At 46.7% G+C, this 14,330-nt stretch overlaps 1 protein-coding gene across 3 annotated transcripts in view; it reads right to left on the bottom strand.

Annotated features, from left to right (window-relative positions):
* Positions 1 to 14,330, bottom strand: part of PLPPR1 (phospholipid phosphatase related 1) — an 863,412-nt gene that overhangs the window by 137,114 nt on the left and 711,968 nt on the right. For all 3 annotated transcript variants that reach the window (XM_069630811.1, XM_069630812.1, XM_069630813.1), the window contains one exon: positions 6,016 to 6,266. In XM_069630811.1, the coding sequence (XP_069486912.1) occupies positions 6,016 to 6,266 (251 nt within the window). The remainder of the gene's footprint in view (positions 1 to 6,015; positions 6,267 to 14,330) is intronic.

Raw genomic sequence — 14,330 nt, 5'->3', positions numbered from 1 at the left:
TGAATAGATGGGAGCACAGCTGACGTCCAGAGGACACCTGCCCTACCAAACCAGAATACAGCAGAGAACAGTTGATGGTCAATGGAATCCTACCCTGCCCAAACCTGTATAGATTGGAGCACAGCTGAAGTCCAGAGGACACCTGCCCTACCAAATCAGAATACAGCAGAGAACAGTTGATGGTCAATGGAATCCTACCCTACCCCAACCTGAATAGATGGGAGCACAGCAGACATCCAGAGGACAACTGCCGTACCCAAAAAACACTATACAGCAGAGAACAGCTGATGGTCAATGGAATCCAACCTGCCCAAACCTGAATAGATGGGAGCACAGCTAATGTCCAGAGGACACCTGCCCTACCCAAACCAGTATACAGCAGAGAACAGCTGATGGGCAATGGAATACCACCTTTCCCAAACCTGAATAGATGGGAGCACAGCTGACGTCCAGAGGACACCTGCCCTACCAAACCAGAATACAGCAGAGAACAGTTGATGGTCAATGGAATCCTACCCTGCCCAAACCTGAATAGATGGGAGCACAGCTGAAGTCCAGAGGACACCTGCCCTCCCAAACCAGAATAGAGCACAGAACAGCTGATAGTCAATGGAATCCTACCCTGCCCAAACCTGAAGAGATGGGAGCAAAGCAGACCTCCAGAAGACACCTGCCCTACCCAAACCAGAATACAGCAGAGAACAGCTGATGGTAAATGGAATCCTACCCTGCCCAAACCTGAATAGATGGGAGCACAGCTGAAGTCTAAATGACACCTGCCTTACCCAAACCAGAATATAGCAAGAAAAGCTGATGGTAAGTGGAATCCTACCCTGCCCAAACCTGAATAGACAGGAGCACAGCTGAAGTCCAAATGACACCTGCCCTCTCAAACCAGAAAACAGCAGAGAACAGCTGTTGGTCAATGAAATCCTAATCTGCCCAAACCTGAATAGATGGGAGCACAGCTGATGTCCAGAGGACACCTGCCCTCCCAAACCAGAATACAGCAGAGAACAGCTGATGGTAAATGGAATCCTACCCTGCCCAAACCTGAATAGATGGGAGCACAGCTGACGTCTAAATGACACCTGCCTTACCCAAACCAGAATACAGCAAGAACAGCTGATGGTAAGTGAAATCCTACCCTGCCCAAACCTGAATAGACGGGAGCACAGCTGAAGTCCTAATGACACCTGCCCTCTCAAACCAGAATACAGCAGAGAACAGCTGATGGTCAAAGGAATCTTACCCTGCCCAAACCTGAATAGATGGGAGCACAGCAGACATCCAGAGGACACCTGCCCTACCCAATCCAGAATACCGTAGAGAACAGCTGATGGTAAATGGAATCCTACCCTGCCCAAACCTGAATAGATGGGAGCACAGCTGACCTCCAGAGGACACCTGCCCTACCCAAACCAGAATACAGCAGAGAACAGCTGATGGTAAATCGAATCCTACCCTGCCCAAACCTGAATAGATGGGAGCACAGCTGAAGTCTAAATGACACCTGCCTTAACCAAACCAGATTATAGCAAGAACAGCTGATGGTAAGTGGAATCCTACCCTGCCCAAACCTGAATAGACGGGAGCACAGCTGAAGTCCAAATGACACCTGCCCTCTCAAACCAGAATACAGCAGAGAACAGCTGATGGTCAATGAAATCCTACCCTGCCCAAACCTGAATAGATGGGAGCACAGCCGATGTCCAGAGGACACCTGCCCTCCCAAACCAGAATACAGCAGAGAACAGCTGTTGGTAAATGGAATCCTACCCTAGCCAAACCTGAATAGATGGGAGCACAGCTGAAGTCTAAATGACACCTGCCTTACCCAAACCAGAATACAGCAAGAACAGCTGATGGTAAGTGGAATCCTACCCTGCCCAAACCTGAATAGACGGGAGCACAGCTGAAGTCCAAATGACACCTGCCCTCTCAAACCAGAATACAGCAGAGAACAGCTGATGGTCAAGGAATCTTACCCTGCCCAAACCTGAATAGATGGGAGCACAGCCGACATCCAGAGGACACCTGCCCTATCCAAACCAGAATATAACATAGAACAGCTGCTGGTCAATTGAATCCTACCCTGCCCTAACCTGAATAGATGGGAGCACAGCAGACATCCGGAGGACAACTGCCGTACCCAAAAAACAGAATACAGCAGAGAACAGCTGATGGTCAATGGAATCCTACCATGCCCAAACCTGAATAGATGGGAGCACAGCTGATGTCCAGAGGACACCTGCCCTACCCAAACCAGTATACAGCAGAGAACAGCTGATGGGCAATGGAATCCCACCTTTCCCAAACCTGAATAGATGGGAGCACAGCTGACGTCCAGAGGACACCTGCCCTACCAAACCAGAATACAGCAGAGAACAGTTGATGGCCAATGGAATCCTACCCTGCCCAAACCTGAATAGATGGGAGCACAGCTGAAGTCCAGAGGACACCTGCCCTCCCAAACCAGAATACAGCACAGAACAGCTGATGGTCAATGGAATCCTACCCTGCCCAAACCTGAAGAGATGTGAGCACAGCAGACCTCCAGAGGACACCTGCCCTCTCAAACCAGAATACAGCAGAGAACAGCTGATGGTCAAGGAATCTTACCCTGCCCAAACCTGAATAGATGGGAGCACAGCCGACATCCAGAGGACGCCTGCCCTATCCAAACCAGAATATAACATAGAACAGCTGATGGTCAATTGAATCCTACCCTGCCCTAACCTGAATAGATGGGAGCACAGCAGACATCCGGAGGACAACTGCCGTACCCAAAAAACAGAATACAGCAGAGAACAGCTGATGGTCAATGGAATCCTACCATGCCCAAACCTGAATAGATGGGAGCACAGCTGATGTCCAGAGGACACCTGCCCTACCCAAACCAGTATACAGCAGAGAACAGCTGATGGGCAATGGAATCCCACCTTTCCCAAACCTGAATAGATGGGAGCACAGCTGACGTCCAGAGGACACCTGCCCTACCAAACCAGAATACAGCAGAGAACAGTTGATGGCCAATGGAATCCTACCCTGCCCAAACCTGAATAGATGGGAGCACCGCTGAAGTCCAGAGGACACCTGCCCTCCCAAACCAGAATACAGCACAGAACAGCTGATGGTCAATGGAATCCTACCCTGCCCAAACCTGAATAGATGGGAGCACAGCTGAAGTCTAAATGACACCTGCCGTACCCAAACCAGAATATAGCAAGAACAGCTGATGGTAAGCGGAATCCTACCCTGCCCAAACCTGAATAGACGGGAGCACAGCTGAAGTCCAAATGACACCCGCCCTCTCAAACCAGAATACAGCAGAAAACAGCTGATGGTCAATGGAATCCTACCCTGCCCAAACCTGAATAGATGGGAGCACAGCTGACTTCCAGAGGACACCTGCCTTACTCAAACCAGAATACAGCATAGAACAGCTGGTCAATGGAATCCTACCCTGCCCAAACCTAAATGTATTGGCACACGGCTGAAGGTCACCAGAAGCTTTCTAAATCCCTACCTGACTACCTGCATCCAGGCACAGTTGATGGTTTGTATAAACCTGTCCCCTCCAAACCTGAATATATCAGGTCGAAGCTGAATACATATGGGCACAGCTAATTGTCAAAGCAACCCAGCCCTACCCAAACTGGAATACATCAGGGCACAGCTGACTCCTATCTTACCCAAACCTGAATGCATGGAAGCAGAGCTGATGGTCAGTGCACTGTTGCCCCACCCAAACCTGAAAATATTGGGGCACAGCTGGGGCTAAATTGCTGAAACTTTGCACCAGTGCAAGTGCAAATCTGCACAGTATTAGCACTAGGGCACGGTTTGCCCTTTTGTAATAAACTTTGGGGCCATATTAGCAAACCTTTGCTCCATAAAAACTTCCCTTTTGCATGGCATTGACATTAGGGCAAGGTTTGCCATTGGGGGGAAAACGTATTCTTTCAGTGCATTTTTGGGACGGGGGTTGAAAGGCTGTGACGGAAATGTTCGAGTGAGAAATGACTGAAGATTATTGTTCCCAAATAACCTTTGGTCTTTTCTCCCCTGAACATTTCCAACTTGACCCGTCCCCATCCACCCCCCCACTCCCACTCGTCTACTTACCTTGTGGCAGCCGCCAACTCGCTTTGTCCCAGCAATGCCTGTTCCCTTTCACTTCCTTGATCGGAAACCGGTGCAGCAGGGTCCTTTCCTTTTTTTCTTCTTTTTTTTGTGGCTTTTTGGGATCAGCTGAAGGGGACACCCACGCAACTCCCGCTCACAATATAGTGACCAAGGGTGTGGGAGACACCCTGGCAGCACCCGCAGCCCTTAGCACCGAATGGGTGACATGGTCAAACTTTTTGGCTGTTCGGAATTATCGAACGGACGAAATTCGGCCAAATCACTCATTCAGTCTTTTTTTCTCTGTCCTTTTGGGTAACATTTCTGCATTAGCGAATCTTGTGTTGTCCCTGCATGATTGTGTAGTGGGTAGAATGATTGTTTTTAGCCACATATTAGGAAACATGTCTGCTTGGACTTTTAATAAGTGAGAGCTGAACCTCTGCATGTGTACTGTTGTGTTTTTTTAAGAAAACGCTTAATTTTCTATTTGATGATTTTGAACATGTTGAGTGTTTTATATATGATTTTGGGAAAGGTTTAAATATGTGAACCAAATTACAATAAAGATAATAATTAATAATACTTGAATAGATGTACTTGCACCGGTGCAACGTTTCTGCAATCTGGCCCCAGATGGTCAATGGAATCACATCCTCCCCAAGCTGGAATAAATCAGAGTACAGCTGATGATCAGGGGACTCCTGCCCAACCTAACCCAGAATTCATCAGAGCACAGCTGATGATCAGGCAACTCCTGCCCTACCCAAGCCAGAATTCATCAGAGAACAGCCGATGATCAGGGGACTCCTGCCCTGCCCAAGCCAGAATTCATCAGAGCACGTTTGATAATCAGAGGACGCCTGCCCTACCCAAGCCAGAATGCATTAGAGCACAGCTGATGAACAGGGGGCTCCTGCCCTGCCCAAGCCAGAATGCATCAAAGCACAGCTAATAGTTAGTGGACTCCTTCCCTACGCAAACCTGAATTCATCAGAGCACGTTTGATAATCAGAGGACGCCTGCCCTACCCAAGCCAGAATGCATTAGAGCACAGCTAATGAACAGGGGGCTCCTGCCCTGCCCAAGCCAGAATGCATCAAAGCACAGCTAATAGTTAGTGGACTCCTTCCCTACGCAAACCTGAATACAATGAAGGCACAACTGGTGGTGAATGGAATCCTGTCCTGCCCAAACCTCAATACACTGCAGTACAGCTGAATGTCAGTGGAATCTGTCACAAAACAAAGCTGACTACATCTGGGCACAACTGATGGGCTATAGAACCCCGACCTCTCCAAACCTCAATACATCGTGGCATAGCTGAAGGTAAATGGTATCCTGCCTTACTCTGTTCTCTCTCTCTCTCTCTCTCTCTCTGTCTCTCTCTCTCTCTCTCTCTCTCTGTCTCTCTCTATCTCTCTCGCTCTCTCTCTCTCTTTCTCTTTCTCTCTCTCTCTCTCTCTCTCTCTCTGTCTCTCTCTCTCTCTTTCTCTCTCTCTCTCCCTCTGTCTCTCTCTATCTCTCTCGCTCTCTCTTTCTCTTTCTCTCTCTCTCTCTCGCTCTCTCTCTTTCTCCTGGTACTCCCTCGTTAAGAGATTTATGTTGAAAGAGCTGCAGATGAAGAGATTTGTTGGAGTAGCTAATAAGTGAATTCCAAGCAACATGATTGACTGTTTCATTATCAAAATTCCAATTAAATTGTGAATGCTAACTAGATTCCACTTTTTCAGGTGTTAGATTTTTTAAGTTGTCAGATTGTGAAACATATGACCTGCTCAGTTGATATTTTGAACTAATTCTAAATACAATATTTCGATTGATCCACGCCCATCAACCCATTGAGGTAAATGCTTGTATGTGCTGTTAATGCAGAAATCCACTCACCGTCGCGTATAATGCAGAGTAGATGCTTAAAGCAGCGTGCTTCGAAGGAAAGGATCGTCGCGCCTCCTGCACCACTCCCGGGTCTCCGGTGCAGACGTTGCCATTGTGAATGAAGTGATGGTTCGCTCGACAGTCCACTCCTGTGTAATTTGGCTTGCAGACTGTAAGAAAGTATGGGGCCAGGTTCCCAGTCACTATCTGGCCAGCATTTACAAATATATCTGTGGCAAACAGTCCAAAGGCAAAAACCCCTGCAAATGATGAAAAAGAACACATTTTCAAAAGATACATCAATGCAAAAAAAGATCAATATTAAAAATATGAATGATTCATGATAAATGCCCTAAAGTGAGCACTTCTTGAGTGGGTCATCATGCAGAACATGCCTTGCTTGCGGGTAGGGACATCACTTTGCATCTGTTGGTGGCCCCATTTCATCCCAGTAGTAGGGTTATCAGATATGACATCACACACCATTGTTTGTTTGTTTTTTTATTTGGTATTGCGCACCAAACCCTTAGGTAGTCGGGCGTTGTAATTTGGTTCACATATTTAAACCTTTCACAAGATCATATATAAAACACTCAAAATCATTGACCCTGATAACATCACAGGACCCTATTAACGGCTCATTCCATATTGGAAACACAAACCGTTAATAAGCAGCAATTAGGCCAGCTAATACATTACATTAAACTAAGAAATTATACTTTATCAGTAGCCACATTGGATAAAGTACAGATGTTGAAAAGCAGTCCACAGGAGCTGGAATGGCTACTCATCGCCACCCATAAATGCCACTCCTGCTCTTGATTAGCACAAATAAATAACATGGTTTCCAGTCATGCCTCCCATTGCATGCCACACAAGAGATGATGGGGTCACCCTGGCCACACTCCTGTCTTTATACACTGGCAAAGCATCATGGGAGGAGTGGTGGCCGTGTCGAACTAACAGGATTGTTTTGGAAAACTAAAGGGTATCCCTTCACTGACACATCCTTGTTCTGCAAAGTCTAACATGGTGTGTGCGTTTGTGGGTTTGTGGCAAAGTGTTGTTCTTTATAAAATTGCACACCGTTTCACCAATCTGCACCAAATGTTGCATAGTTACCTGTTAGGACCCACCGGACATTACTTGCTATATGACATTTAGATAACCCAAGCCTTTCCCCGGAATCCAACACAACTCTTTTGTTTGTGAGTTTGTGGCTTGGTGAAGCATGTGTTCCTTATACAATTCCACACAGTTTCACCAATCTGAACCAAACTGTGCATAGTTGCCTGTTAGAACCCTCCAGACATTACAGGCTGCATGACTTTTGAACACCCCACCACGTTCCCTCTATTTCAGCACAAGTCGAAAAGTGTGGATCTGTGGCTTGGCAAAGCTTTGTTCCTTATACAATTCCACACCATTGCACCAATCTGCACCACATTTTGCATAGTGATCTGTTATGACCATGTAGACATTACTGCTTGTATGACATTTCGAAGCACCACCCCATTCCCTCGGATTTTGGCACATGACAACATTTATTTGTGGGTTTGTGGCTTGGCAAAGCCTCACACAATTCCACACTGTTTCACCAATCTGCACCAAACGTTGCATAGTTACCTGTAAGGACCCTCTGGGCATTGCTAACTACAGGACATTTGGACACTCCACCCCTTGCCCCAGATTTCAGCACCTTCACATGAGATGGTTGACTGAAATCGACAAAACATCAATGTGGTCGTAGAAGGACAGGTCCCGACACGAGGAAATAGGGACCTCGAAAACCACATTTCAAGGCCCTAGAATGCATGGTTTCCGAGATATTTGCACCACAATGTACTACAACAAACTGCAACATGCCAGGGTGAGGGGACAAGTAGGGAGAAAGACCAGAAAGTCCCAGAATGCAGCAGCACACCAACTCTCGCCTCCCCCAAACGTCTGCTCTGCGGTATGTCAGCCAGCCACACGTATCCCTTCTCAGTGCAGTTTGCTTAAGAGTGCAAAGCACATCAAGCAATAAGTGAACTGGAACAGTGACCTACAGGATCAGTTTTATCTTGTCTGTTTACAGAACCCATTCGGAGAACGGGTACTTTTGCTAGTTAATTATAAAATGCCCCACACAAATGCACGTGAGAGGAATGCCAGATCTGACAGTCCTCCCCCCTCAATGGACGCACAAGCCAACCATGAAAAGTACTTAAACTAAAAGGTCATGGGCAGTGTGTCTGTCAGAGAGGTTGATTTCCAGGTCCACCACAGCCAAGAGATATACAACAGCTGTTGTGTTTATTATAAGGATATGTATTCAGCATGGATCTACCTTCGGGAAGTAACAGAGCGCTTTACAAATCATAGGAGGAACAACTCAGTGAAGGAACCAGACATGTAAGGGAGCAAGGAGCTAACAATAGGGAGGGGGGGGGGGGAATTTGGCAGCAAGTGAGCTACAACCAACCAGGGGGAGGGGACAGAGAGGAGAAGATCACCCACTTTCAGGTTTGATCCGCAGTGGAGGGTGTTTGGACCTAGGTGTTGAGGAGGAGCCATTGATTCCTTGAAGAGGAGGTTCTTGATCTCCTTCATGACATGTAGAAGTGAGGGGCAGAGTCTGGTGTTCATGGGGAGGAGGTTCCAGAGTCTGGGGGCATAGACAGAGAAGGTCTACTCCCCTGGTTCTGGTTCTTTGCTTCCTGCACCGGCAGAGTTTGGGTCTGCTCATATCCTTACTTCTGGTGGGTCATAGGCCTCCAGAGATGCTTAGATTTTCATATTAAATAGATTTGTGTGGATCTCACTTGGAGGTACTCAAAGGTATCAGCTAATACCTCTGGTCATCTATGGTTACCCAGGCATTTTGCTGGCACCGGCTCTGGGACTACTGTCCTACTGGCCCTCACACTTCAACCTCAGAGTTATTTATTGCTCAATGAAAAAACATGCTTGAGCTGAAATAAGTCTCTTTGGTTTCTGCATTCAACGTGGGTTTAGTCTTATTAACCTTTCCAAAGGTATGACTGCTTGTACAGTTGGGGGCCACCACCATACATCATTTCTTAAAGAGTGAATGGTTTCTCCATTTGAGTAAGGACACTGAACACTTAAAACAGAACCTCTTGTCATGCCATCTTCAGATGTATTATTGGGTGACGGTGCTTTATGCCTATGTATATATTCTGTGTGTGTTTATTTGTTTGCGTGTGTTTGCACACGCGTGTGCCATCTCTGTTTTTGAATTTTGTTTGGGTGTGATGTGTTATGTCTTATGTGTGGCACGTTCTTGCAATCCATGCAAAGCAGTTCCATTTAGGAAATTACCTTTATTATGCAGTTGCAAAATTGTAAGCAAATAGTTCGGAGAATTAAGTGATTACGGATTGTTATTGTGGTCCTCCTGCCTCCAATTACAATATATCATAATTGGTGTGTTTTTGTCATGTTTCAATAAAGATTTATTTTATATATTCAGATTCATTCTCCTAGGTCGCTTGAGACGTCAGTTCAGGTGACTAGCGTCCAGCCGTCATCCTCACGTACGAGCTTAAAAACTCTTTCACATCTGCACAGTATTATGAATTGCTCTCTGTTGTAAATGCATCCTGAACACTTGAACTTGTTAGTTTAAAAGGTTTTTATTAGCTGGGAACACTATATTTTAACTGGACACCATCAGTGTGCTTTTAAGTTGTTGTAAATTGTTGCGCAGCGCTAAGCACTTTCTTAGTGACTAGCGGTCACACATTTTGTTCAGCTGCACTACATTCCACAGGGTCGGTTCAGGCAACTAGCGTCCAGCCATCATTCTCACATACAAGCTTAAAAACGATTGCATAGGCACAAAGCGTGTTTGTGCGTGTTTAATGCAGGTGTTGGCGGGCAGGAGATATTGCCTTGACCGCAGGGATTTCCTCTACCGGGGTCCTAGCTGCTGTTCAGTGGATCTACAATCTTTTTCCTGGATTGAAGGAGAACTTTAGACCTGGTCTAGGAATTTCCAGTGGAGTAGAGAGTAAGTGATTATATTGAACAGAATTTTCCAATTGATCTGCAATAGAGTAAATTAGCCTGTGAAAAGTTATCTTACGATAGTCCAGTTAGGGAACTATGTGCAGGGTAGATTAACCAAGATCTCAACGCCTTTTTAATAGATCGTAAGTGGTTAGCTCCCACTATCCCCCAACTAGCCAAGATAATGTGCAGATCACAGGACCATTAGTTGATATCATCTACTATTCTACTGCATATTTGGCCATTGTGCCTTAAGAAGAAGAAAGTGTTAAGTGAACCCTCATAATTTGAGTACAGTGGCCATGGAACCCATGAGAGAGGGCAGACTTGTTTTGCGTAGTAATCAGTTTAAATACCTGTTAATTAATGCGCAGTCTGCGATTGTGCAGGCAATGGCCATTGCTGACTCTATGGTGACTAATCAGGCTGATTTTATATTTATATTCATGACTGACATGTGGATGCATGATCATTCTAGATATAGGGCCTCATTCTGAGGTTGGCGGTAAGGGGATAACGGCGCCGGTAAGGGTGCCGTTATCCCCTTACCGCCACATTACGAGGTCCTTTAGCGGGTCCCGCTAAGGGCGGCTGGTTTTACCAGGCGCCCTTAGTGGGAGCTGCTAAAGGACCAGGGAGCTAACAACGGGCCCGTTGTTAGCTCCCTCCCCATTCCCATTGAGCCTTATGGGCAGGGCCAGTGCAAGGCATTTTGTCACCCTAGGCAAACTGTCTGATTGGAGCCCCCCCACTCCAGATCCTAACTGTTCTCAACCAACAGTCCTCATTTTGTTACCGATTGCCACAAACCCCCTTCTACTCCATCATATACTTGTAGTGCATGAGGGCTTGGTTCAGAGAAACAGTGCTGCAAAGTCATCTTCCATCCAATGCAATGAGCTGTAGAAAAACCAGATTTGTCGCACCTACCAATTTTACAAATAAATTTTAAAAGTTACCTTACCACATTTCCTGGGAAGGCTATTGAAACCACCCACCCCTAGTTTCATCCTGAGGGCTGTTAGGGAATAGGCTTTTGGGAACGGGACTGGATAATCATCTAGAGAACCTCCTAGAAATGCACCTAAAACATAGGAAAGTAAGCCATAAGATAGATAGTGTTTTGAGCACTCACTGCTGCGATCTGTGTGTGATCTGCAGGTGCACATTGGAATCCTGGCATGGCCAACTCAGCCTTTCATCCTTCCGAGGATGATAAATGAGTACCAGCTTTAGTTGGGTGATAATTGTACCTGAATAAGTTTCATGTAGGTTCCAGTCTATGCACTCACAATGTAGACACTCAAGTGGACTGAGCGACAGAGAGCAACTGTGATTTGCTCAGGATTACACAATATTGTTAAAGTGGGTCATCCAGTTTTCTGATTCAGTTTTCCTGTTGCCAAATTACATGCATGCACCTTCAACAGTTTGGCACAAATATCCCATAGACCCATACAAATTGAGGACATTGTCTTTCGAAGACCACCTTACAGAAAATCTCCCCCAACAAACATAGCAAAACATTTGGTTGACTTTTCTGGGGAACAATTGAGGCTCATTTGTGAATCTGGCAACATACAATATAGAAGGTTATGGAAACATGTTATGCAAAACACGCCCAGGGCGCTTTTAGAAGAGAAATGACCACAGGAGGAAATGTATATCTTCAAACGTTACACCGTAAATAACTCTACCAAGTGGCATGTCAAAAACGAGGAAGGACACATGCTGAGAATTAAAATTTGAGAAGTAGACAAACTTAATGAAACAAACCCCACTTCCACACATCAAAAAAGATTAACTGTTCATTTTTTTTAAAGAGCTCAATCATGTAAAAGCATGCACCCAGGTTAAAGGGCTGAAGACAGCTGTTGGCTCTTCACTCAAATTGAATTGCCCCCCTCCCACCAATCACACCCTCCTCAGCCTTGTGTTCATGAGGTGTGAATTGCCCTGCTGGAGGGGCTGACTTCTAGGCCAGCATGCATAAAAAGAAATCAACAAACGAATGTGGGGAAGCTCAAAACAGCAGCTCCAGGTGCCCTGCCAGATTTGGTGCCACACAACCAAAACAAAAGAAACAAGCATTGGCAATGCCAAAGGTTTGGGTCTTTTTGTAGACATGGGAAAGGCATTTGCCAGGCACTGCCGTAGTGGTATTAACTGGCCATTGATGGTAGCAGGTACAAATGGTACGAATACCTGGGCATATAACTGCAGTGCCTGGCAAATGCCTAATACCTATACACAAGTCAAAACTGTTGACTTTGCCAGTGCTTGTTTTTAACAGGGCTTCAGTGAAGCAGAGCATGCTGCTTATAAATTGAGTGGCTGTAGGCAGGCCTGGTAAGACATGTCAGCTCAAATTAAGTGAATAACCCTCAGAAGACTGCTTTGGAAAACCATTGGCAGGCACTACAAGTGAAAAGTTGTATGGTAAGGCTTGAGTAAAGCGAGCTCAAAGATATCACAGGAGTGGATGTATTTGGGCCAGGAAGTGGGTTGGAATGGCCATAGGGAGTAGAATGGTCTTGGGTAGTCAATGGGTGGGTCAATAAGCAAACAACACCGACAACCTTTGTGTCCCCCTCATACGCCATTGCTCCCCCCTCAGATGCAATCGTTTGGATTATAGGTGGTGCTTTCCAAAAGAAAAAATAAATGCTCTCATCACATGGCCTGCGTGAAGTTCAGGACTGCAGTACACCTGCTCCTTCTGCCCGCCACCTCTATCACCATTGTGGCAGGCCTCGGCCTGACTGCATTTTATTCTTAAAAAAATGGTAACGAAATCTACAGTTACCACAATGTATCAGTTGATTGAAAGCCCGGGGCTCGAAAAAAAAGGGCAAATGGGCATGGACAGGCTCTTTGCATGGTTCGGCACAGGGGAGTTGTAGACGTGGGTATCTTTTCAGCATCTCCCTGCATGGAATCTTGTGGGTTTCCGTGGACCGTGGTAACCCTAAGCTGTTCTTATTGCTAAGCCACCTCTCTCCTTCATTGTAGCCGGGCAGCAGTCGCAGGGGACACTGGAATCTCAAATGGCCACCCGTGTCCCATGCAGGCAGATGGGGCAATCGGCCCGCCCAGCATGACCATTGCGGAGATTAGATTTACCGGGCATTGGTTTATCTGATTAATAGGTGAGAGGGCAACGGGTCAAGGAGGGGGAAATTGCTGTGAGATGTGGGAAGAAAACCGTGGGAACGGGACAGAAGGACTAGAACAGGAAACAAGAGAAAGAGAAAGGGGGCATTGGAAACATGAGGGGATCAGACAGAGACACACCCATACATCCAGGATAGAGCAGTAGTAATATGTGGATAGGGAATAGGGACAGGTGAGTGGTGGCAGAAGGAAGGGGCTGGACAGATGTGTGGACTGAAGGACACAGGGATGAAGAGTGGAGATAGAAGGGCATATAGACTAGAAAAATGGATATGGCCCCCCAACAACAGTATTGTGGACACGAAGATGAAGCCAGGGAGCATGGCAGAAGAACGGATGGTGTTAGGCAGAGACAGGGCAAAGCCACAAAGGCACGTGGACAGAAAGATGAAATAGGGGAATGCGGTGAGTAATAAGGGCAAGGGAGGGTGTTCGTAAAGAAGGAATTGCACAGGCAGCAGAGAACGGGTGCGGAGTGGGTGCGGAGTGGGACAGTGACAGAAGAGCGGAGGCGACTGGGGCAAGAACACAGGAGCAAGGCACAGAGGGGGCAGTCAGGCAGTGATAGCAAAGTCGGCATGCTGCATTCAAGAATAGGGTCGCTGGTGGCAGTGAGGACCATGACGTGTGCAACTGAGAAAGGAGAGCAGGGGTTGAGTGTCCTGCCGGGAGAATGGGTAGAGTGGTATCCAGTACACACTTGCATCAGGGCACAACGAGTATGCAGTCTATGCTAATGATGTGAGCAACTCATACAGCGAAAGCGCTATAACAATAACAAATTATCAGTGAATTTCCTAAAAACTGACTCCATTATTTCCCATAATATTGCCGTAAGCCGCAGTGGCAGACAAGAGGCTGCCACCTGTCCCCTGATGGCCTCTTACTGTTAGAACCTGCAGCCTGAGCCATTGCCAGCCAGCCAGGCACAGGCATAACATTTAATTAAGACAGAGAGAGGGTTGGAGAGAACTGCATGCATGATGCACCATGGTGATAGCCAGCAGTAGTCAGCATGGCACCTCAGTCCTCACCTGTGTCAGACTGTTACTCTCTCACTCTCTCAGCACAGCACAGCCATGGCCTGGCCCCGGGCCGCTCTTACAGGCACAGCAGTGGGCACTGCCACCAGG

The sequence above is a fragment of the Ambystoma mexicanum genome, chromosome 6q, assembly GCF_040938575.1.
Source record: "Ambystoma mexicanum isolate Mex_15411 chromosome 6q, UKY_AmexF1_1, whole genome shotgun sequence".
Classification (NCBI taxonomy): Eukaryota; Metazoa; Chordata; class Amphibia; order Caudata; family Ambystomatidae; genus Ambystoma; species Ambystoma mexicanum.
This window is presented reverse-complemented; position numbering and strand designations above follow the sequence as displayed.